At 47.0% G+C, this 23,402-nt stretch overlaps 11 protein-coding genes across 11 annotated transcripts; 3 read left to right on the forward strand and 8 right to left on the reverse strand.

The window, feature by feature from the left end:
* Positions 1-1,509: 1,509 nt before the first annotated feature.
* BJ212DRAFT_1373041 (uncharacterized protein) lies at positions 1,510-2,111 on the reverse strand. Its single transcript, XM_041336349.1, has 3 exons — positions 1,874-2,111; positions 1,723-1,786; positions 1,510-1,667 (listed from the first exon to the last, which is right to left on the reverse strand). The coding sequence occupies exons 1-2, from the start codon at positions 2,096-2,098 to the stop codon at positions 1,757-1,759; spliced, it is 255 nt and encodes an 84-aa protein (XP_041190202.1). The 5' UTR covers positions 2,099-2,111; the 3' UTR covers positions 1,510-1,667; positions 1,723-1,756.
* Positions 2,112-2,420: 309 nt separating this feature from the next.
* BJ212DRAFT_1277471 (uncharacterized protein) lies at positions 2,421-2,645 on the reverse strand (the record flags this gene model as incomplete). The annotated part of the gene is made up of 1 exon (XM_041331364.1): positions 2,421-2,645. A coding segment is annotated over one exon (225 nt), but the record flags the coding sequence as incomplete, so codon positions are not given.
* On the reverse strand, positions 2,571-2,957 carry BJ212DRAFT_1465471 (uncharacterized protein; the record flags this gene model as incomplete). Its single annotated transcript, XM_041338965.1, has 2 exons — positions 2,571-2,725; positions 2,778-2,957. The coding sequence occupies 2 exons, from the start codon at positions 2,955-2,957 to the stop codon at positions 2,642-2,644; spliced, it is 264 nt and encodes an 87-aa protein (XP_041190204.1). The 3' UTR covers positions 2,571-2,641.
* Positions 2,958-5,250: 2,293 nt separating this feature from the next.
* Positions 5,251-5,508, reverse strand: BJ212DRAFT_1241900 (uncharacterized protein; the record flags this gene model as incomplete). Its single annotated transcript, XM_041329602.1, has 1 exon — positions 5,251-5,508. A coding segment is annotated over one exon (258 nt), but the record flags the coding sequence as incomplete, so codon positions are not given.
* Positions 5,509-6,177: 669 nt separating this feature from the next.
* Positions 6,178-6,567, reverse strand: BJ212DRAFT_1373046 (uncharacterized protein). The gene has a single exon (XM_041336350.1). The coding sequence runs from the start codon at positions 6,418-6,420 to the stop codon at positions 6,208-6,210; it is 213 nt and encodes a 70-aa protein (XP_041190206.1). The 5' UTR covers positions 6,421-6,567; the 3' UTR covers positions 6,178-6,207.
* A 285-nt stretch (positions 6,568-6,852) lies between these two features.
* Positions 6,853-7,356, reverse strand: BJ212DRAFT_1277541 (uncharacterized protein; the record flags this gene model as incomplete). Its single annotated transcript, XM_041331371.1, has 1 exon — positions 6,853-7,356. A coding segment is annotated over one exon (504 nt), but the record flags the coding sequence as incomplete, so codon positions are not given.
* Positions 7,357-8,918: 1,562 nt separating this feature from the next.
* Positions 8,919-10,037, forward strand: BJ212DRAFT_489699 (uncharacterized protein). The gene is made up of 4 exons (XM_041343324.1): positions 8,919-9,020; positions 9,076-9,563; positions 9,621-9,961; positions 10,026-10,037. The coding sequence occupies exons 2-3, from the start codon at positions 9,238-9,240 to the stop codon at positions 9,844-9,846; spliced, it is 552 nt and encodes a 183-aa protein (XP_041190208.1). The 5' UTR covers positions 8,919-9,020; positions 9,076-9,237; the 3' UTR covers positions 9,847-9,961; positions 10,026-10,037.
* On the reverse strand, positions 9,796-10,697 carry BJ212DRAFT_490098 (uncharacterized protein). Its single transcript, XM_041343325.1, has 4 exons — positions 10,528-10,697; positions 10,370-10,483; positions 10,211-10,323; positions 9,796-10,153 (listed from the first exon to the last, which is right to left on the reverse strand). The coding sequence occupies exons 1-4, from the start codon at positions 10,579-10,581 to the stop codon at positions 10,030-10,032; spliced, it is 405 nt and encodes a 134-aa protein (XP_041190209.1). The 5' UTR covers positions 10,582-10,697; the 3' UTR covers positions 9,796-10,029.
* Positions 10,698-14,145: 3,448 nt separating this feature from the next.
* Positions 14,146-17,392, reverse strand: BJ212DRAFT_1483512 (ABC transporter transmembrane region 2-domain-containing protein; the record flags this gene model as incomplete). The annotated part of the gene is made up of 11 exons (XM_041340627.1): positions 14,146-14,476; positions 14,533-14,623; positions 14,684-14,735; positions 14,855-15,512; positions 15,633-15,735; positions 15,834-16,041; positions 16,220-16,304; positions 16,362-16,474; positions 16,521-16,635; positions 16,680-16,858; positions 16,907-17,392. 11 exons carry the CDS (start codon positions 17,390-17,392, stop codon positions 14,146-14,148), a joined length of 2,421 nt encoding a protein of 806 aa, XP_041190210.1.
* Positions 17,393-17,695: 303 nt separating this feature from the next.
* BJ212DRAFT_490272 (uncharacterized protein) lies at positions 17,696-19,288 on the forward strand. The gene is made up of 6 exons (XM_041343326.1): positions 17,696-17,883; positions 17,963-18,155; positions 18,216-18,229; positions 18,279-18,536; positions 18,593-18,692; positions 18,741-19,288. The coding sequence occupies exons 1-6, from the start codon at positions 17,867-17,869 to the stop codon at positions 19,050-19,052; spliced, it is 894 nt and encodes a 297-aa protein (XP_041190211.1). The 5' UTR covers positions 17,696-17,866; the 3' UTR covers positions 19,053-19,288.
* A 1,006-nt stretch (positions 19,289-20,294) lies between these two features.
* On the forward strand, positions 20,295-21,525 carry BJ212DRAFT_1578992 (uncharacterized protein; the record flags this gene model as incomplete). The annotated part of the gene is made up of 4 exons (XM_041342231.1): positions 20,295-20,303; positions 20,366-20,454; positions 20,511-20,588; positions 20,644-21,525. The coding sequence occupies 4 exons, from the start codon at positions 20,295-20,297 to the stop codon at positions 21,254-21,256; spliced, it is 789 nt and encodes a 262-aa protein (XP_041190212.1). The 3' UTR covers positions 21,257-21,525.
* Between the last annotated feature and the right edge of the window lie 1,877 nt (positions 21,526-23,402).

The following is a 23,402-nucleotide window of genomic DNA, read 5'->3' on the forward strand; positions in this document are numbered from 1 at the left end:
CATGCAGCCAAGTAGCGAGGTGTAGAGTGGAGATGAGGACAGAAATACAGAATCACCTCCAGAGGCATCAGGAGTATTCTCCAGGGATGGTGTAGGCAAGGAGAGGACACATGTGTAGGGAATGAGATTCCTCCAGGCTTATATCACACATATTACAACTCATGACGATTGGTATAGTGTGCAACTCACTATCTACGACTTTCCCACAAAATGTGCCAGAGGCGCGATGCATTCCCGCACTATGCGACACTTTCCCACACATGCACTTAGTGCGCTCTTCCTGCGCTTGGTCGCACTTTGTTGTGCAGCATCCCATCCATCGTCCAACCAGTTCCCTAGTGAGTCCTTTCTTGTTTATTCTCATTATCAGACCATATTTAGTATTAGTATGACATTATTTCGTCATGGACCCCTACTTACATACTTAGAGCACTCCCTATTCGCTTCCAAGCCCTGGGAGCACGCCTAGGCACAGCTTACCTGTTGCCTAGGAAGTTTTTCATATAGCTACCACCACCATGTCAGTAGTCACCTAGAGTCTGAATCTATCATCTTCAGCCAGTATGCTTCAGTCATTGCCCTAGTCACCAGCAACAGTCCATTATCACTCAGCAGTCTTAGTTCATGCCTTCACACCTTCCATCAGTCTTTACACATTTGTGCACCACATGTGCTCTATTCCCACGCTTCGCGCACCTACGTGCTCGACATTCCCATGCACGTGCTTTCAGCACGCTTCACCAGAGTTGATCTGGCATCACTTCGTGGATTTGCTTTCCTTGCTTCCCTTAAGGGTCGAACATATTGCCTGGCGCACTTTGACCAACACTTAGAGAGTCAGTAGCCTTCCTCTCACCCCAGGGTGAGAGCCCTCTTTCTTTCTTTTGCTCTGCAAGCCAGCAGAGTTGTTGAACCTTCAACGTGATGCCAAACAAGCATTAGGGGAAGGTGCAGGCATTGAGGGCTGAGACATTGTATTAGAGACTGGAGGACAGCTAGTGCAACAAATGAAGCAAGAGTGAATGGATGGGTAGAGGTCAGAGTCGCAATGACTGTATTTTTATACATGACACGGTGAATCAAATGAAAAACAAATAAATAAAATATTGCATGTATCATAGTCCAAGAAGCAAGGCAAGTGATTCACATGGAAGCCTCCACAGACAATCTAAGTCTGAAGCTGATCAGTGTATTGGAGGCTCTAGACATAGGTGCCACAGATGATCTAAGTCTCAGAGAAGCTGATCGGCATTTTGGAGGCTGTAGACATAGACATGTGCCTCTCATCCATTCAAGCAGGACAAATCTGATTCACGTATCTCAGAGATTGCCATGTCAAAAACAGGGTTTCCATTATGTTCTCTACCATCATAACTCCATACATTAGAATCATCAAAAATTCGAGCTGAAAAATGATAGCCACCTAAGTATATGATTCCACAAAGAACATAGTGCACTTGCTTGTCCGTCAAACAGGGAATAGTTAGCCTGAGAGACAGTTTGACTAAGCAGCGAATTGCATGGAAAAAAATGAAGTATGGAGACGTTGCCAACTTGATGTCCCATGTAAAAGATCCATCACATAACAACAGGTCTTGTGCAGACACCACTTCCTCGGGTATAGCTGATTTCTTTGCATGATAACGAAGCCAGAGATCAACTCATTGCTGCAAGGAAATAGTTTCATCGCATGCAACAACAGATTCAGGTAATGGTACACACATTATTGGAAAATCCAATGAGAGGTCAACCGAGGTCATAACGGGCACATCACCATGTTCTTGGTCTGTAATTGAAGCAATCCCGCACATTGAATATGACAATGAAGGTAGAATAAGCTCGAGCATGCAAGTGACAGAAGCCCCTACCATACCAGTATGAGGAAAACGTTGTGGATTCTGCGCAGATATGATGTCGCAGAACTCATCACGAAAACGGTTGAAGAGTTCCTGCGAATGGATGTGAGTTTGGGATTCCAGTACACAGAAAGACCAAGAGAGCAACACATGGAGTTTGTCATTATCGGAGCTCCATAAACTCTTCCATGTAGCACTTCCACGTCGATAAGCATGAAACAGGACCATGAAAACACTGTCATATGAACATGACCAGTTCTCTGGTGACCACATACATCCAGCACTAATTTCCGCCGAGCAATATCGGGACTGCAGTTCATGGTAAACCTTGAACCACTTGTTATTATCGTGAAGCACAGGTTGCAAGTCGTCGGTCCTAACATTGACTTCCGAAAATTTGCGTTTCTGTATCATCTTCACTGGCAGATTATCAAAGTCAAACTCTGCAGCACCTGTTCTAGAATGCTTCATTGAACACTCAGCTTCTGCATCCAGAACAGGAACAATAGTACCATCGTGGAATCCATGCTTGATATACATGTTGTGCTCTATTGCATCAAATCTTCATGCTTCTTGCAATAGATCTGAAGGAAGAGGCTTGTTTAACTGATCAAGTGTTACAAGATGAGATATACACAAACCATCACAAGTCTGCGCACGAGATGCAGCAACATAAGCAACAAATCCACCTTCATGTAGATTAATCAATACCTTCGGAAGTGTCTTCCCTTGAGCAGAATGTCCTGTGACTGCAAACACTGGTTGGATTGGAAGCTGATGACGAGTTATTCACAACCTTTCTGAGGCCCCATCTGAACATTGGAGGAGAGTCGTGAATGTCCAACTAACTGGCGTGACAGGAAAGTCTCCTGGTGCGAGGTTACTCAGCTGCACTTTAGATGATGGAAAATGTACGATTACGCAGATTGCGTATGGCAGCCCATTGGGACATTCTTCTGTCAAAATCTTGCGCACGAAACCCTGCGCGCCGTTCGTAACACCAAGGTCGGTTGACAAATTACGAAGGCGCAGAATGACGGGCATACCGACATAGAGAGGCAAACAACCAGGTAACGACCGCGTCGAACGGAGTGCAACCATATCAAGGCGAATTAGCTGCCAACACTCATCCCCATTCAGAACTTTGTGAGAACATTTGTCTAAGGTGTAACAAGAGACAAGTCTGTTTCCACCGCAGCTAGCTTCTGCTTTATGAACATTAATTGCTTCACGGAGGGCGTTAGTAACCACAATCGCTGATGCATGGTAGTTGTCACCATTGCCCATGTCTACACCATTTGGACAATCAATACTTTTGATCACCCGCGAATTAAAAAGCTCCACGTCCTCAAAAGTACACCGCCTGACTCGCAATCGACAGACTGCATCACCGTAGGTCTCATCGTTCTTCATACATTGCTGTTCAGTGAGACTCACTACAGTATTGACCGTTTTCCATGCCAATCGTCCGAGCCTTTTGCATATCTCCTCATCACTCTGGCCACTGTATACAGAAATAGGCACGTACAAGGCACTTCCACCAACCAGGGGATACTGGTAAAAGTCTCCGGAAAAAATCACTGCGACACCGCCAAACCACTGATCGGGCTTCTCTTTAGCAAAGCGTAGGGCATGATCTATTTCAGCTAAGAGCTGAAGACTGACCAGTGAAATCTCATTGATCAACAGGAACAAAACATTCTTCCATTCCTCGCGAAGCTGGGTCCGTTTGCGAACACTGACAATTACTGTGTAATCTTGATTGCTTTCACCAGGTTCCCGATTACCTTTCCCCTTATACTTAGATTTTATGGTGATCCCCAGGCCTTTATGAACGGTCATTCCGTCGATTAGAGCAGCAGCGGAGCCAGTGGGTGCGAGAAATCGAATCATATGACCACACCCATAATACTGCATGACTGCGCGAACTGCCTTTACGACGTGAGTCTTTCCTGTGCCACCTGGACCGGTCATAAGCATAGTGAGTTGTTCGGTCTCTTCATCACACTTGTTAACATGTGTCCGCATGAAGTGATTGGCGATGATCTGAAATGCAATCCATTGCTGCTCATTCAAACCACATTTGGTTCCGATCTTCTTTATTACATCATCAGAGGACAGCGCAGCAGATGTGATATCGACTAGAGCAGGTGTATCCGTGTCTTCTACTGGTTCAGCAGTTATATTACAAACTGGGCAGTATACTTCAGTCTCACAAAGGGAAGCTCGCTCAATTTGCTGGTCGGGGTTTAGGGCATTTCGACGAAGATCTGCTACAGATGTCTCCTGCTTTTTGATTTCATCCTTCCAGGACTTCAAACATTTTTGAATGTCTTGATCTTGGAATGCCACTGAAGGGGAACATTCTCGAGGTTCTTGAGACACGCCAACAACGTTTGATGCATTATTAAGCCAGCGGGACTGTTTGAGAAGCAGAATAAATTGGTGAATATGAAACTCTTCTCGAGAATCACGCTTAGGCCCAGTCGCACTGACAACATCAACCTCGCCATCCGCGGAGGTGGGATCCGAAGACACATCAGAATGTAATTTGGTACTACCAGTCGCTCGAGCTTTTCAGTAACCGTTCAGCATCCTGCTGATCCTCGCACTCATGCACAGCTTCCCAGTTTTTCATTATCGCACCCGCTCTGTCCGAAAATTGATATTCACTGAAGACCTCTTCAACAGTCATACCATCAGGAAGAAGCCCCACATCAATACTAAAGGGCTTGAAATGCGCCAGTGCAAACCATGCCCAAACCTTCACGTTGTTTGGACGAGGGATAGACATTCCCACCATTCTCGGTACATACTCGAAGTTAGAATCGCCACGTTCCTCATTAGTGTGCTCAATCAACTGATGCGTCTCACTTAACGGATGTCCATCTTTCAAGTTGTGTCTTCTCAGAACACCAAGACGCGTCTCAAACGTGTTCTTAGGTTGTCGTCTACCCTTCGTCTTGATATGAACGCATCGACAGAATTCATAGAACGACATCTCAGCTAAGGCGTCACTCCGATATATATAATGATGAATCTGATTAGTCTCTTCAATAACCCCATTCTTGTCTGCAGTGACACGAATTCGCGAGTGCTCTACAGCATTGTCGTCATCATCATCACTGACGTCATCGTTTTCCTGGTGCGAATCCCAACCATGACTTGTCCTTTTGACGTGATCTAAGAGTAGAGAAGACATCATTGGCACGGACTGATGAGAAGGGATACCATCATCAAACCCACGAATGTATCGAGCCGCCTGCTGGGCATGAATTTGCAACTGTCGGCTAAACTGAGAGAGGCATTTGTGCAACAGCATCTTCGCACTTCCTACGGTGTCCGTCTGTCCAGTATCATCAGGTAAACGAGCCACTGCACGAGAGAGGAGCGAGAGCATTTCATATGTTTTAGTATCCATTTTTGTAATGTAATCCGAGATATAAAACATTGCAGCCTTTGCACCTTTTCCCGATAATATGCATTTTAAGTCGTGATTGTGTCGACAGTAAACAAGGATGTACGGGTTGAAATAGTTCACGTTACCGTCGCGACATACGAAAACGATGGCATTGCTTTCGGGATCAAAGTACGACACATCTACAACTTCATGAGGGAAGAGAAATCTGCATTTATCGGTATTACCATACTTATGACACACGGGTCAACAACGGTGACGCTGCAATATCTCACCACATTTTTTGATCTCCGTAGCAAACGCATCAGCGCCCCACTTGTCAAGTATATCATGCGTGCTTTTCGCATGTTCATCCGCCATCAGAGGCAGCGCCGGAGGACGTTCTAGACGAGGGTTGTATTTTGACTCTATTTCAACCTGCACATCTGGTAAGTGATGGTGAATAATATCATCGAAGAAAGCAAAAAACCTCTTCTGATAAGCCTCGTCATGCAAATTCCGGTGGATATCTGTTGGGTTCATACCGCCGTCGAGCCATATGAGGAAGTGGCCATGTAAACACCCGCGTTCTGTATATTCCGACGAGCCGTAGAATGCACGCAAACATCCAAACAAGCCCCCATTCGGAGAAGATGACCGTGTTTTGAAATTCCAGCCAAGGAGGTACTCGAAGCAGCACTTGAAAGAGAATTCATAGAAATCTGCTGCGGCTACAGGATCGCGGGCAAGACGCATAGCATGTTCCCGTGCTGAAGCAAGGCGAGGAAATCGATGCGACAAATCAACGGTCTGATCACCGTACATAACCTGAAAGATAGGACTATGAGCCGGACACGGGTTAAACGTGAAAAAAAGATGAGGCAAACCGAAGTAACTGAAATAACTCTGTATCTCATTCCGTACGTAAATTTTCGATGCTTGAGAGCCTGGGATTCAAGCCGCAATGGTATTGACTTGCTTCAGGAGATTCATCGCGTTTCGTTCAGCAGGCGCCAAGTCCGAAAATCTATGCTCGCGCTCTAGTTTCGAGGCAAGACTGTCCAGAATAGCAGGCGATATTTTGGTAAGATTTTGTGCAACTTGCTGGAAGTTTGCCCGGCGGACAGTAAAGAAAGTTTTAAGATGGGCCATTCGACGTTGAATCATGTTCCACACCACGAATATAAATGAATGGTGGTATCGAAAAGAGCGATCTGCTATGTTCAGGTAGTATTGAGCCTGTTGCTGGAAAGACAGAGCTTTAGATCGAGTATCGTCTTCAAATCCTCCGATACCAAATGGGAACAAAGTAGGATACATGCCTGGGATGAGATTGGGATTATTGTACTCATTAATGGGATGAAAGCCTCGATGCACCACGAGGTCAGGCAGTGTCGACTTCTCTGAAACAAGGTTCTTGAGCGCAGCAGCCATGAACGTTCGTCCACTGATGTTATCACACTCCGGATCAGAGACACCTGCTTTCTCAAGCATTGTCACATCAGAGTCGACATCCAAGTCATCTACCAAAAGCTCCGCTGGATGCTTCTGAAATCCAGCCGTTTCCTCTTCAAAAACTCTTTTGACATCGAGCTCATTATTTTCAACCACACGATCAGATAATCCAGGCAACATGTCGTCATCTGGATAAAGTATCAGATTATCCGGTTCAAGTAGGATATCGGAATACAATCGATTGTGATGCTTTAACCAAACAAGAAAAGACCAGATTTTATCCTTCCGCACTCGAAACATGGGACCCATCTGGTCGGGCTTGAATTTACCAGGACCAACAAAGACAATGCTGAGGAATCCATTCACGTCTGCAGGAGTCCGAGGCAACACAGACACGGTGGATACAATGTTCATGTCATGAGCACAAATGTTGCCATGAAAAACTTTCGGCTGCAATGGATCCGACAACTGGAACAAGCGCGTCACATGCGCCGTGGTATTGTATATTGCGCAGATCTTCTCTTCTACCCAAGTCAAGTCTTTGAAATACGTCGGGAGCTCACCACGATACAAGCCATTCGCGAGCGCAAAACGAGGCACACTATCCTGCTTTGACAAAGCAGTAAAACAGTCAGCACAGACATTCATCGTAGTCGAGTCAGAAGTATCTTCGACAATCCCTGCCTTATCGAGCATAACACCATCGAGATTCTTATTATTGAATGTGAACGATGCTGAGACGCACTGCACGATGCATTTTCGGATGATAAAGGTGTCTGTAACACGAAGAGCGTTCAATATAATTGGCAGGCAAGGTGCTCCAGGTTTTGCTGAAATAACAACCTCCGCAGATCCAGACTGCCTTTGAGAACAGACAGTGCACACAGGAGGATCAGTCCACTTCGAGCCTTCATAATAACGATGCAAGCAATCCAGGACAACCTCTTTCGATACAGGTGCCGGCCATTCACGCCGGCGTGCAATAGCGAGGTCTCGTGTTTTGTTCGCCAACTCGATCTTCCTATCACGCCGTATTATTTTGCGTCGGTCAGGCTGCGAAGGGATTTGATGACCGAGTCGGTCCACTACAGTAGATCCATATTCAAATGACAAGATCTGCAGAATATATTGCTCGTCCGACTGATCACAAGGCTGAGATAGTGGTAGGTAACAGAGCAAGATATCACACACCGTACTCGGACCGATACACTGCAAGAAATTCACTCGATCTCAAATGTGAACGGCGAGACCATTACAAGTCTTCTGACGTGAGCGGCCGTTTACTGATGGACGTCCCTTTGCAGGTAGACCACGTATACAATTAGAAAGCACTTCAATGGTCAACTTATGAAGCCTCTGAACCAAATCTGTAAGTGGAAGGGCGGACCAACTGATCAGCGGCACATCAAGGGATTCGAGGACACACACTTGCGGCGGTGGTGGTCGACATAAAGCCACAAAAACTTCTCTTCCATACGTATCACCAAAGTATTTCGCTAACTGAGGCACAAGCAGTTGGCTACCCTCTGTAGTCACGGTAAAGGACAGCAAACTTCGTAGTTGGTCTTCATCTGATTGCATCACATATTGTCGGGTAGCAACAAAGTGAGATAGCACTGCGCGAACACGACCCTTTTTTGATTTTCCTCACAAGAGAGACAGACGAGAAACACAATCAACTAGTACACTGTCCAAGAGGGCCATCAATTTCTGCTCCTGAAGTTCCTCGTCATAGTAAAACCATTTTGGGTAGACACCCAGTCTCGAAGATAGACACTGCTCAACAGATAGAGCTTCACTAAAGGCAAGCTTGCGCAAGATAACACAGTGGCAGTAACCTGCGCCAGCAAAATCACTCAGTGCCATCGACAACGATACTCGATGCTGGCTCACAGTTATAGAAATACCGTCGTACGAAACAGAACCACGAAAATCCAAACAACGGCACATCGAACAAGACAAAGGGTGAGATTTAAGACAGGTTTTCAACCAAGCACAAAAATTTTCGGGTGTTTCAAAGACGGCAAGATGATATTGTGGATAATAGAGGGCATCATAATAATGAGGATAGTGTTTCACATAGTGGGGCTCGTCACAGGGAGGACACTGTCCCTCCTCGAGAACGCGAGCCAAACGGCAGGGCGACTTCGTAATGAAAACGCTGAAAACGCATGAGCCGCGTCGAAACAAAACGAAAAACACAAACTCACATACTGTCCGATCCGGTCCTGTCCATGCTCAACGACGATCAATGATGAAAGCAGTCGAAAAAGCCAACAAAAAAGCTAATGGCCGTACGATGAAGCAAGAAACAAAAGACGACTGGGCCTAAAAATCCATTTACAACCGGGAAAAAAAACGGCTTACTTAATGTACCGTTTCGAAACGCAACAGATTACTTAATTTACAGTTCTCTGCGTCAAATTCTGATATCCTTGCACAGGGGGTGATTGTTGCTCCCCTCGTGCCACTGCCAGCATCCCCTGTGGACTTCCAGGGAGTGGCGGTGGTGGAGGAGGCGGCGAAAATATGGTGCTTTGGGAGGAGGTTGAGATTGGGGAGGAGGGACTGGTGATTACGCAGGGGTGGCGGAGGGAAATAGGATTGTTGTTGGTATGGCTGCTGCTGAGGTGGCGCGGGAGTGTGGAGGTGGGTATGGTTGAGGTAAGTAGCTTTGGGGATGAGATGGTGGTGATTGATATTGTGATGTGGGAGGCGGAGCTTGACGAGGGGATGACGACGGCTGATATTGCGGAGTGGGAGGCGGGGCCTGATGAGGCTGATACTGGTAAGGCTGCGGGGAGGATGTCGATGATGAGTAAAGCAGTCGGGAAAAGTGGCTATGCCATGGAACCACCGAAAACAATGTGATATCAATAGTTGTCCGATAAGGAAAGTAAAAACGGCAATAGTTACCTAGGCCTCCGTAGTTTCAGACGCGAAGGTCAGCATCGAGCAATCGAAAAGCATGGAGAGGCGATTGACCGATCAAAACGTCGTAACAGTACGAAACTTCAACAAGAACAAACCGGAGTTTTCGGCCACGTGACCAAAGTATTTGTCACACAACAAATGTTTCCATGTGATGCGAGCAAAGTTTTCGTCACAAAACAAATGTTTTTGTCACACTATAGGTAAATGTTTTTCACGAGCAAAGTTTGATGATGTTTTTCCAAAAGTTGGTTTTTGTCCAGTGGGGTCCCTCATACGAATCTCATTGAGGCCCTTCGGTAGTGGGATCGCTTATGAAAAAGCCGGTACTCCAAACATTTTCCTACTGACCAAGCCTTATTCTCACGGGTGCGATGCGTTTGCAGGGAATTAGCCATTTGTGTCCGACAAAACCCTTCTCTCACTACGTGAGAGTCGGGGATTCACACGTTGGATTGATCGCAAATAGGCTCTTGTGAGGACATCTCGTTCGCGCGCGCCTCCGTCGGGGAACCTGTGTTGCCGTCAGATGAGATAACAAGCATGGAAGACAGAAACAAAGAGCACTCGCGCGACTTCTTCGCTCTCTCTCCCGACGCGTCCAACACCAGCTCTACACCCGCCTTCCAGACGGGCTTCTACAGCTGCCAGACGACCAAAAGCAGGTGTTACGGCGCGGAGGGTCTGGGTGGATGTTAGCGTTATTCCCAGAATATTGTAGTCAACACACCTTGACAATAATATAATAATTGATGAAAGGCGGTACGATGCCTCTGAAGCCGAGAGGCCATGCGAGTTGTGAAGTGAAAGAAGGAGTTTGAGAGAGGGTTTCATGAGATTGCCACTAGAAAGAGTTAGTTCTATTCAGGCGAGGGAGGAAAGACATACTAGATACCAGCAACGCTCTCTGTCCAAGTATCTACGTCTGCTGTCAGATGCCATGGGGGGAAACGTGGTAGTAGCGAAGATGGGGAGTAGAGTCAAGATCGTGGTACCGAATCTAATGATTGCAGGCGCTGACGAAGCCCATCAAAGACGCGTCGAACACTGACGTTCATCGTGCAAAGTGACCTGCTACCAAGTCCATACATTGCTACTCCATGGAAAATACTCTACCATGCACGAGCTGACAGGGCATCCATCACCACAATGACCTCTGACGTAGAAAACCTTCACTATATCCTTGACGCTGGGTTTGCAACAGTGGTGCATAAACCCCATTCCTCGAGGTGATGTATCCTTGGTGGCAGAGTCACGCGTAAATCGACGCTCTCCTGATCCGTCTGGTGCTCTCGGAGACTCGGACTCATACTGCATTGGCTAAATTCTACCGCGTTGGAAGTCAGTCTAATGGAAATTTTCGCACCCATACCCTCAACGATTCCTCGTTATCCTCATCTCTCGTGTGTCTTACCTTGGCACTGGCCGCCGTGCCGTTATATATGATTGGTTCGGGCTATGTCAGACTACAAAACCTACTATTTTGAAGGACTTCGTTCAGACTAAGTAGAGTTTGGAACGACAGACGGAGTGTGAAAACACCCACGATGCGGCTCAAGTATGTTTCACGTTTCTAAATCCCATCTTAATTTAGGGACATCATTTTCATGCTCTGTTGAATTCAAACTGTGTTATCAGAGATTCACGTTTCCGTGAGTCTCAGATACCATGGAATTCTGCCAGGCCTAGGCTTAGGTTCGGCCACCTTCCCTTCATGTGAGTTCTGCCAAGGACCACTGGCAGGCACGAGTCACCACAACATGCTGTATCTACCTGCCACCCATCCACCTATAATTACAACGGTTACGTGGGAGTTACAGGTACGAAACACTGCTGGTACGTTCTCGCCATGGCTTGGCACTGCCTGAATGCCAGTGGTGGACCGTGGCAGCTAGTGGCGTGGTGCATCGCACATCCACCCTTTCCACCTATTCTCATTGAATTCATTCGACAGCATTTGCTGTGAGTCTGATTCGAGAATAAGGAGGAATCAGGCACCCGAGCTAATTGCTATATTTAAAAGCGATCATGATGGACGGCGGTATATATGCCTGTAGTGCACGCACTCCAATACACCTCATCCCGATATGACCATAATCTCAGATGATCCCACTTGGTGGCCAATCATCAGTTTTTGTCATCTTTACAACTATTTTCTAGGTTCGTAGAGAGTGATTTGGATGCCAATGGTGTATCATCTCAATATATTTGACTATCGCTTCGCAGCTGCATGCTCTACTGTGGTAGTATACGACTGGGGTGAGCGAGATAATATGTTCCGAGGGATCATTGATATCCATACAATATTCAAGCATTAACATTCGGACAAGAGGTAAGTTGATGTCATGACCTGTACATCTTACTAAGAATGTTTTGACAGTTCGAACTGATCTTGGTGGGCAAAGTCCTGTATCAGAATCAAATAGAATGATGTAGTCAACTCGGGGCAGAGCCAACGTTGGTCCTTCATGACCGTTCCTTATATTTGCGTACGTTATTGCTACGAGCGCAGTTGGTGTGTTGTACTGACTTCAACATATACTAGGTGCGCTACATTGGAATACTATATACTGTGTACGTTTGCAAGTCCATCTACACAACACTGCAATGTGCCAATAAGCCATCTCTCGCAACCAGCATTAACATCCTGCGTATGTGTCCTCACATGCATTCGCTCCTTCTGACTGGCGGCATGCAGTGTTTTTCCCTAATATCTGGATTGCCGATATAGTGCGTATCCTGCACTGATCCCTGCCGTTCCCATGCAACTATTAACTACGCTCCTACATAGGGGTGAGTGATATTCTCGGTCGGCCTGTGTCTTCAAGGTAACGGCTTCAACAGCTGTGAGTTCATTTGAAGTATTTATCCCACCATCAAGTAACTGGGGTTTCAGGCACTATCCTTTGGTACATGCAGGAGTGGAATCCTGTTATCGTCAATGTCATGCTGGGCGGTGAGCTCTCCCGCAGTTTCCTTACTGATATTGATTTGACTGGAATATCATTCAAGTCATCATGATTGCTCGGATAAATGCCATGTATGAGGGATCTAAAAAGGTGTTCACCTTTCTTGTTGCAACCTTGCTGGCTTCCACGATCGTCTCCATAGTTATTATGGTAATGGCAAACCTGGGTGTTTCAGCGCGTAAGTTTTAATCATTGATGAAAGTTTGGAGCACAAGAGACTCACGGACATTTGCCAGAGGAAGCCGTCCTTTCCGGTTATTATACCTGCATTGCCAATATTGACATACACATGATGTATCTGATTTACGAGAGTATGATATCTACCACTATATGGGAGGTCCTCGCCTTGTTTCTTACAGCCTGGAGTGTTATAAAGCACTTCCGTGAACTACAACAATCGCCGAGAAGATCGACCATTGGGGGCTGTTTCACGATATTGATAGAGAGTCACATGTTTTACTTTCTAGCGTGAGTTCGGTGATTTGAATATTATTATCTTGTTTCACTGAAGTTCCGCATTTACTAGTTTTGCTACTATGAGTAGCTTCACCCTTGGCTCAATATCCCCAGGTGTCACGGTGCGCCGACCTGTGACTAGCATCAGCAACCGACCACTCTCTCATCATTTCTCTGCAGTACTCATCACACATGAAACGTGTTAATTACTTCGGCGTTTGGACAATTGCCCAGATGATGCAGATGTTTGTGCTGGGACCGCGTCTAATTCTCAGTGTTCGAAAATCTCACGCTAAGGTCGTGGCCAGGGCCGATGGGGGAACAGGCATGTCGTCTATTGCCTTCCATGCTGGTGGAGATGCATTGACCGACGAAGATGCGTCGACTGGCAGAGAGGTGTAACACATAAAATGACGCACACGATCAACCACGTAGATACTGTGCGTGGAGCATGCATATTTCTTTTCGTTACGATATTCAACCTCGTCACGCTAGCGCTATGTATTTGGTGTTCCGATGTGATAGAACTTCCATTACTATGCATATTCATTTGTTTCCTTGTGATATTTAGCTTCATCTCGCTTGTATTTGTAACGTTCCGAATTGTGATTTGGAGGATACAACTTTTTGTACTTCCCGCCACCCGGGACATGGAGTTCCCTCTAGATACAGAGTGGGCCACTGGCTAGCCGCTCCATAAGCCCAACTTTTCAAAAATTCTGCTATCTGGAATTTATATGGTATTGGAATATGGAAGCACTCTATGTTGATAACATTTGTGCCTCCCGTGCATTATGCACCAGTTTGCTTGAGTTCATAATCACACGCGAGCGAGTCATATACTCCTATAACAACTGCCAACATGCACCGCAGTCTTAATGTATGACAGACAAGCTTAACGGCGCCAAACCTTGCTACCAGGTCACCAGACCGTGTGTCTACACCCAGTCCGTATATAAGCCAGCCTATAATAACTATGTCGCATTAGAAGGCCGTCGTTCCACTGGTCCCCGAGTCCATATGCAATATCTCGCGGCCCTTCCCTCACAGAAAATCCCCAACCTAAAAAAGAACCAGCACATCACTTCGCCTTTAACTCCTCCCCAAGCTCCCTCACCCTCTTCTCCCACACATGCGACTCCTCAAGTCGTGCTTCTAGCACACGTATCTCTTCGAGGACGCGCGCGAGGTATTTGGCTCCTGTGTCTTCTGTGGGTGCTGCTACTAGTTCACGTTCGCCATCCCCCGCGGTTGATTCGCTTTCGCTCGGCGGTGTCGCCAGTCCGCTCTCATCACGCCCCTCCGTCAACCCTTCATGAGCCCGAGACGTAGCAATCCGGCTAAATGTCCAACTCCCCGTCCCATCGCCCGTAAGAGTCAATATATGCGTGTGATACTTTGTCAGAGACGGACTGCATGCGTCAATATTATTAGGATTCAGCATAGACAAAAAAGCCACAGGGCGCACCGCAAGGAGATAGTGACCAATGTTATCCCTAATGATTTTGCGTACTCGTACATCTGGCCTTCAACGTCGGAGCTCACGGCAGATGTGCATTCTGTTGCATTTTGGATTAGATCAGATACCAGGGATGTATGGATGAAGGCAAGAGACTAACCATCTAGAATCGCGAACTTGGGACGATGGTAGAAAAGGCGAGCCATCGCGAGCTGTGAAACAGGATATTGATATCATTTCATCTCGTTCCAACAACCCCTCGGACAAAACAAGATCCAACACAAATGAACGAAAGAGAGAAAAAGCCAAACATCAAAAGAAAGAAACTCACCCTCTGTTTCTCCCCCCCACTCAACACATCCCTCCACTCTTTGACCGCATCCCACCCACCCTCCCTATCCACCAAATACCCAAGATGAGCAGCATCCAGTAAGCTTTCGAGCTCTGACAACGCTGCGAAGGACGCGGTGAACTCGGATACGGAGTGTGGGTATATGACTTGGGATAGGAGGGACCCTGTGGGGTGGTAGGGACGTTGGGGGATGACGAACACACCTGGGCGGCCGTCTACGTCGTCTGTGGGACGCGTAAGCGCGCCACCAGTGTGCGTCGAGCCCCTGAGCATCGAACGACTCCCAGGCGCCCAAAGCCCCGCCAAAACACGCGCAATGGCCGTCTTCCCAACCCCGTTGGATCCCGTGATCATGAGGTGCATACCTGGTCGGAGCGTGAGCGTGAGTGCGCGGACGAGGGTGGTGGTGTCTGGCCCTGAGAGGGTTTCTGAGGGTGGGATTGGTTCGGCGTGAGCTTTGAGTTTGGAAGTGGTAGCGGGGGGACGGGAAGGTGTGGGTGAGGGTGAGTCGGGAGAGGTAAATGGATCCCCCGGAACGCATATGTCCACGTTCTTCAGCGCGAATGTATCCCCGTCCCCTGGGAGTGCAGGGGGGAGTGGGGGGAGATTGTGTAGAGTCGAAAGGAGGGTGTATAGTCTTTTAGTGGATTCGTCGAGTTGTCATCCAGTAAAGAAGATCAAAATAAGAAAGTACGAGCAATGCAGAACAACAAAATGAGACCCATCAATATACGCAGGAAACACACCAAGCACTCACCGCCCAGTCAACCCAGCAACCTCCTGCAGATCTTTATATGCATACATCAGTCTCCCACCTGCATCTGCGAGGGAGAGGAGGAGGCGGCGGTTGGAGATGTAGGCTGTATGAATTTGTCAGCTGTGTTCAATCGTTGGGGGATATAAAACCAAAAGGGGACGAGGATCAAATCCATAACACACCAAGTACCAAAACACTCACTTTCCGTCCTGGCAGCAACGATACCATCCGTATCGCTCTTCTGCTTTCGTGCCCGCTTTTCCTTACCCTTACCCTCTCCATCCACAGCATCCGCACCACGAGAGCGCTTCCTCGTGATAAGCAGCGGTACAGCTATCAACCCGTACCCAGCTGCAGACCAGAGGTATTTAATGACGAAATCTTCTGTCCATTCGTATGCGATGCGGATCTGTGAAGGGTATTAGCTGAGGTTTGGGGAGATTAGATGGGTGGGATTTAGTGAGAGATGAGTGGAGAAGGGGATGAGTTGGAAGAAAGCACGATGGGTGAAGACAGGAAGTGGAGATGCGTTTCAAAACGGTGATGGAATGAAGTTTTGCAAAGGTAAGAAATAAACTCGAACATACCTTGTATATCGAATTCACATGTTTAATCAATCGCAAATATGCTCTAGTGAGGATATCTCGTTCGCGTGCGCCTCCGTCGTAGAACCTGTGTTACCGTCGGGTGAGACGAAGAAGCATGGAAGACAGAACAAAAAGCACTCACGCGATTTCTTCGCTCTCTCTCCCAACGCGTCCAACACCGGCTCTATATTCGCCTTCCAGACGGGCTTCTACAGCTGCAAGACGGCCAAAAGCAGGTGTCACAGCGCGGAGGATCTGGGTGGATGTTAGCATTGTTCCTAGGATATTGTAGTCGACAGACCTTGGCAGTAATGTAATAGTTTATGAAAAGAAGTACAGTGCCTCTGAAGCCAAGAGACCTTGCGAGTTGGGAGGTGAAGAGAAGGAGGTCGAGGGAGGGCTTCATGAGATTACCGCTAGAAAGAGTTAGTTCTGTTCAGGCGGGGGAGAAAGAACATACTAGATACCAGCGACACTCTCTGCCCAAGCGTCGACATCTGCTGTGATGTACTGGTCGATTCCATGGAGGGGAACACGGTAGTAGCGGAGATGGGGAGCGGAGGAGAGGTAGAAGTCGTGGATGTATCGAGTCAAGCGGGTTCGGAACCTGAGGGAAAGTGTAGATTGAAGGTGACGGATCTGAAGAGAGTATAAAGTGGTATAAAAGAGAGTCGGGAGGATACGTACCATTGAATTTGTGTATATGCTTGGTACAGCGAGTGCAAACCATAGAGCGAGGCCAGTCAAGAACCCCTTGCCATCTGCACTGACCAAGTCCCTTACTATGCGACCGTCTAGGCGTGCGACTGCTATACTCAGCACTGTACGAAGAACGAGGAAAGTAGAGTGAGCAGTGAGCAGGAGCGCTTCACGAGTGTAAAGCGAAGGGAGGACTATGCGCAGGAGCGAACGGAGCTGGTGTACAAATGGAAGACCAAGTCCTGGACTCGCATTCACGAGCGGAAAATGAACAGCGTCGACTCCAAACTCGCTTTGACTGTGTGTTGGTAGACCGAGAGCATTCGACGTGCTCGAGCTTGACTTATTCGTGAAGGGTTTAAACAGTCTAGACCGAAGAATGAGGACTGTTGCGAGCAGAACAAGCAACGGTCGCCGCGATGACTTGTGTGGAAACAGTTCGTTGAGGTTGAGCGGTTTCGAGAATATAGCCATACTCGCTGTGCGTTACAGCGAGCAGCGCTGGCGGAACTTCTTCATGAAGCGCGCATCAAACAAGCATGTGATTACTCGATCGGTTAACACTGAGTTGTTCAATGTTTACACCTGCCGCCGGTGTCCCTCAAACCCAGTGAAAATCGACAAGAAACAGGCCGATATGTGGCGAAACAGGTCGAAGTAGATAATGAAGTAAATAGAAATCTAAGAAATTCGAGACGAGAAATGCTCAATTTTGTGCAAAATGCAAACAATCTTTGCTAACGTCAAAAATGCAAGAATGGTGTTGTAATTTGCACAGTGCATTCGACAAACTTAGCATTTGCGACATTGTCATGCTTACGTCGTGCATATCTTATATCATAATCACGCTTTGCACTTACAGATCGAAATTTCTCTAAGTCACCACATACCATACCATGGACAATCTCCAGGCTGGTATATACCGGCCACACGACACTGCCGTCGTTTATGTCTGCGATTGCGATGTATGTCTCCGAAAGAACTGCGCGGCGAGCTGCGCGAGAGTTCTGTCGACACTTTACCTTCCACCTCTACATCTGCCAGTGATCCCGAGTCTTCCAGCGACTACCTCGATCGGGTGATTGACCCGGTGCTTCAAGAACCTCCAACTAAGAAACAGAGACTCGACTCACTCGAGGATGCCGACATTCAGATCTCGTTACCACCTGTCAAAATTGACGAATCTGCTCTAGTACCGTCCGTCTCCTCAGCAAACGAGCAAACGGAGACTCTTAATGTGGAGGTGCGTAGTCCGACTCTGATATTTTTAAATACTAACTTCAACTGCACTCGCTAGATAAAAAATCCACTGTAAGTCCTATGTCTCGATACTGGTATATGTACTGATATATTAATCTAGGGATCACGTTCTCTTGAAACCTCGACCTCGACCTATCCCAAAAGTGACCCCGGTGCCCTCAACCAATGCCCAAACCAACTCACCGGCACCTTCCAACGACTCGATACCTACGCCATCCTTAACGGTGACCCCAACAAACTCCGACTCTGATGCAGCATCGCTCTCAGTCAAGAGAGAGCTGCTTGTAGCTGCGCCCGCTAAGAAAACTCGTCAACCCAGTGTGAAACCAATGCGTATTGGCACGAAAGTAACACCTCGGTATGTCTTAGTTGATGTTACTTACTAGCATTTTCTAATCTTTTCCGTCCTTGTAGTAATCTGTGTGCACTCGATTGGCAAGCAAAAGGTCACCAGCGTGAACCGGCTAGTGCATTCGCACTCTACTGGAACAATCTGTCGGCCAGTATCAAGGAGGTATGTGCTACATCGCAAACACCTTCCCGCGCTAATGCGTTACACCAGGAATACAAACGAATGGCCGCAGCGCAGGTGAGTGTCGTCGTGCCTGCTGGTACTATAGGCCACTGTACTAACTGGTTCTTCTATTACTACAGATTGGCTCTTCTTCGACACTCCAAGGCAGGGACAGTGAGAATGAGCACCATGACTAGCGGTGGGATCCCGATGGATGTGTGCAGGCGTCGAGAATCGGGATGGCGGGCGAGGCGGCGGGATGGCGGGATGGCAGCGCAGCGCGCAGTGGGTACCCCAGTGATAGCGATACCTAGCGATACCCCCCAAACAATAGCGATACCCCTCGATATTCTGATTTGATTGCATTAGCTGTGTATCGATTACATTTTTGATTCAAATCGAGCGAGAATCCGTATGTAAATGTCTATCTAAACAGTCTCGATCTGTATCTTTTTGCGTCTCGAAAAGTGCCGTTTTTTCGAAAGACCTCGAAACGCAGCGATAAATTTGACAGCCTCAATTTTTCTAGACGTATATCGTTACGTATCTACCTCTTTCTCGTCGATTTTCACTGGGCCTCAAACTCCACTGTCTCCGCGAGTTAATGCATAACTTTGTAAGCTGACTGCTTACTACGCGATTACCTTATCAGACGTCATGTGACTCATCCCCTTATATTCCGTCATTCTTGAACCGTTCAGACTAGACTCGGGTCTCCTACCTACCATCATCTACTTATTAGTATAACGCTTAAAGAATCCACAGTTTCGTCCTGTTATTCTCGTCCGATCCGTTTAGTGTTCCTTGTCGTTTCCCTGGCAAGGTTCCAAACTTAGGCATATTTCGTCGTGTTTCGTGTAAAATGCGCAACTTCAAGCTTCGAGGGGTATATATATTTGGAGTTGGAACTTGCTAGTACGTTACGTTGCGCCTTTCCCTGATATTCACTCGTACTTACATTCAAGGATGTCGACCGCAGACTCGACAAGTCCCCTCTTTGCTCCGTCAACACCGTACTGTCTAGCATTAGTAGTAAACACAAATGCACTGACCTGCACGGACTCTCTATAAGTCGCGGGTCCAATCTCATTTCTTTGACCATCTCCCCGCTGAAATGGATGGAACCCTCAAAGCACCTAGCGACTTAAGGGATTGGTTGAGTGAATACCTGATGTAGGGCCCAGGCAGGTCATGATGACAAAGACCCCCAAAACCCTGTCGAATCTCGGTGTCAAGTAATTCAACGTCCATGCCAGTCTTTACTCGACTCTCCACATCGAGTTGACCTCCATCGATATAACTTATCTCTAGCAAATACCTCGATCCTGGTGTTCATTTGATGCTGTCACAGATAATGGATTCGCCTTTCAAACGAATGTGGCTGATTCAAGGACAATGCACTCATGCGTTACATGGTCCACATCCACTAGTAACCCCCACAAAGCGTCTACGAATTCCACAAGCGTCTGTCCACCACAAAGCACAGTGGCATGACCACCGCCGGGAATCGTTTATATACTTCCCTCGATACCTACCCAACACTATCATCACCTCACACAGAATAAAGTAGTATCACCCACTCATATTCTTCTATAACCAATCATGTCTAAGGTAAGCCTGATGACATGCATACCTCATGCACTAACTTGAAGACTGACTCTTGGAATATTTAGCTCTACATTTGCTCTGCTGAACCTGGCTGTAACGAAACTTTTACCAAGTTCGTGGACTTCAAAAGACATGAGGCCGCACATTCAGTAAAGTACGTATTTCTCCTCTATAGTATACAGCTCACCTCACTTACATTCGCTCACGCAGGGGGTACATCTGCACCTGGCCCGGGTGCAACTTCGCAACAATGACGAGAAGTAGCTACGATATCCATTCTGCTAAACAGTATGTGCCCATTCATCGCCATCATCGATTCCCCTGATCAACAATCTTATTTTAGTACGGGCGAGAAACGCTACATCTGTCCTCACGACGGTTGTAACTATAAGACTCACGATCCTGCTCTCTTCACGCGCCACCGCCAGAAACAACATGGGTATGTTCCTCAGGCGCGCGGTCGTGGTGCCCCCTCTGCAAAAGGGTCAAGCGGGACCAAGTCATCATCTCAGCCCCCGGCACAGCCCCAGCCTCCGGTACAGCCCCCTCTTCCTGGTACATACCACCAATACAAACTCCAGCCCGTGCAACCGCAATCCATGCAACAACAACAACCCATACTTCCCCGATTCATGCAACCGCAGCCTGTGCAATCGCAACCCATGCAACCACAACCCGTGCAGTCACAACCCATACAACCGCAACCCATACCACCCCGACACATGCAATTCTACCCTACCCCATACAAATCCCAACCCACTCAATACCAGCCTCCTCCACCTGTCTACAACCCATCGTTGGGAGTCTTCTACGACTCAGCAGATACCGCGGATGACTATACCATGTATACCAGACCTGCGAGGACCCCCAATGGGTGGACTGAGGGATGCATTTGTCCTGAATTGATGCAGAGGCGCCCTTCGGAGATCCTGGGGTATGAATATGAAGATTATTAGTGTTACATGATCTCAAGACTCGAGAATTGTTCGTGTTCCTTTTTTTCTTGCTTGATGATATTTTTTCGGTCGTTTATGTGTGGACTCTGGGCACCCTTCCACTCGTTTGTACATGCCATTTATCACTTATTTATGTAAAACCACTTTGCGGTGTTTTGTCTATAGATACACTCTTTTATCGATGTAATACGTTCCAAGTCGTAAATGTTCATCTCTACGTATATATACGTCAAGTTTGATTCAGGCGCGCTCACCGCTCATGGCATGCCAGTGAAAATCGACAAGAATAAGATGGATACATGTAGATATAGATCGAAAGGATATAATGTATGCATATGCAAAGTTTGTCGAAAGTTCATTGCAAACTACGCGATCGAAGTCTGACATGCTTGCATATTTTTTACCTTTGCAAAGATTCTTTGCGTTTTGCACAAAATCAATGTCATCTCGAATTTCTTAGATTCGAATATATCTTAATTCGTAATTCGACCTCTATCTACACATGCCTACCTCCTTGTCATTTTTCACTGCAGCTCATGTTGGGAAAGGAAAGTAACAACTTGAAGTCAGTAGGTGCTTTGGCACGTAGTCAGCAGTTCCAACAAAGTTCCAATCGATGTTTTACACATAATTTGAATTTTGTGATTAGATTGTGATGTCGACACTGTGAGGACGGTCGCCACTGTGCACCGACAGTTCCTGGATACCGAAGTAGTCACAGAGTGATCCCTGAGACGGAAGCCGTTCAAAAAGTGAGAAAATGTTGAGCCAAAATGGCTGAATAGAGCTTCGTGCACACCGCTGGACTTTCGACGAGAAGGATGCGTTCGTCTTCGAAATAAGTCAATCTACGATAATTTAGTATTAGTCATGAGAAGTGAGACATTCACCCTAACCTTGGCCTTCCCGGTACCGCATCATTCTCTTCGATAATGTGGTCTGCTGTAGAGTATACCCCATAATAAACACCTGAAAACTCCTGTTACAATCATCAAATGAGTGCCTGCGCTCCGCCCATGAATTCGAACAGACCCTTGTTCAGGGTTTGGTTCCGCAAGGAACTTCAGCACGTTCCTACATTGACATTAAAGATCGAACATCATAGATCAGCGTAAGCCTTGGGTAAGTGTAGGTCACAAATACCGAAATCAACGGTGTCAAGTTCGGCGACTTGTCTGAAAATGTCCTCTAAAATCAAACTATCTGAATCATCTGATGCTGGACTTCCAATAGTGGATAGCATGTCGGAAAGTAGTCCGATCTTGCTCTAGGCAAGCTCTAGGTATATAGGCTTTGGTAGGTCGGCGGGAAGTTAATCTCCCTTGGCCAGACCTAAGAATCAAAGACAGCTCAGTAGTCGTAGAAGTAAACTGTAGTACTAGTTGAACGGTTCAGGCTGTTGAAGGTGCTGGTGAATGTGTGTATATATTTAAAGTTTTAAGCTTCAAACACGCTTTAGCGCGGAGATTCAAATATTCGTACGATGTCCTACACCCTCCAGCGTTGTCATTAAGATTCAAAATAATAATATTACCCCTGAAGGTGATGCTCAATTGAACTTTCACGACTTGCATGGCTTGCTCCCCGTGTTTTACACCAATCCGAACCTTGTTATGGTCCCTGATCAACCTCATGATGTCCAGCGAGTTCTGGACGTGCCTGCCAAATTGTCGTTGATGAGTATTGTACAAACATGTACTAGCGTTCGTAGAGTTCTCCATAAAAGTCTCGCAGACAAGATGATTACGGATGTGGGATGTTCTTTTTTCATGTATGCAGTTCATGCATTGACCTTTTCTACCTTTCCCACCTCAGGGATCCCCCCCAAAGGTCACAGCCTCTGCGATACCATGGACGCAGTCTCGATTGTAAGGTGTGCTCACTCTCAGATGGCAGTCTCTGTCGTAATACGACACCTTACTCGGACAAGCATAGTTTTATTGCGAAGCTATAGCTTTACTTTTAAAATTGGAGGATGAGGATTTGCTCCGGTATTGCGGGAGGGAAGGCATTGATGATAAGAGGACAGGACACGTGAGGAAGGTCATGTACGTACCGATTCATACCACCCTGTATGCAGCTGCGCTGGAAATCATAGCAACATAGCTGACAACAAAAATAGCCCAACATTATGGGAGACACCGAA

This window comes from Suillus subaureus (assembly GCF_016647635.1).
Source record: "Suillus subaureus strain MN1 chromosome Unknown BJ212scaffold_28, whole genome shotgun sequence".
NCBI classification, from domain to species: Eukaryota; Fungi; Basidiomycota; class Agaricomycetes; order Boletales; family Suillaceae; genus Suillus; species Suillus subaureus.

Coding starts and splice junctions, on each gene's coding strand:
- BJ212DRAFT_1373041 (XM_041336349.1), bottom strand. CDS start 2,098: ATGACAGTGTTTTCATGGTCCTGTTTCATGCTTATCGACGTGGAAGTG. Junction 1,787..1,873: donor ACAACGTTTTCCTCATACTG/GTATGGTAGGGG, acceptor CTTCAATTACAG/ACCAAGAACATGGTGATGTG.
- BJ212DRAFT_1373046 (XM_041336350.1), bottom strand. CDS start 6,420: ATGATTCAACGTCGAATGGCCCATCTTAAAACTTTCTTTACTGTCCGC.
- BJ212DRAFT_489699 (XM_041343324.1), top strand. CDS start 9,238: ATGGTGCTTTGGGAGGAGGTTGAGATTGGGGAGGAGGGACTGGTGATT. Junction 9,564..9,620: donor AGTGGCTATGCCATGGAACC/ACCGAAAACAAT, acceptor AAACGGCAATAG/TTACCTAGGCCTCCGTAGTT.
- BJ212DRAFT_490098 (XM_041343325.1), bottom strand. CDS start 10,581: ATGGCATCTGACAGCAGACGTAGATACTTGGACAGAGAGCGTTGCTGG. Junction 10,324..10,369: donor ATTATTATATTATTGTCAAG/GTGTGTTGACTA, acceptor ACATCCACCCAG/ACCCTCCGCGCCGTAACACC. Junction 10,154..10,210: donor AGAGAGAGCGAAGAAGTCGC/GCGAGTGCTCTT, acceptor ACGGCAACACAG/GTTCCCCGACGGAGGCGCGC.
- BJ212DRAFT_490272 (XM_041343326.1), top strand. Junction 18,537..18,592: donor GGCACGAAAGTAACACCTCG/GTATGTCTTAGT, acceptor CCGTCCTTGTAG/TAATCTGTGTGCACTCGATT. Junction 18,693..18,740: donor TGTCGGCCAGTATCAAGGAG/GTATGTGCTACA, acceptor GCGTTACACCAG/GAATACAAACGAATGGCCGC.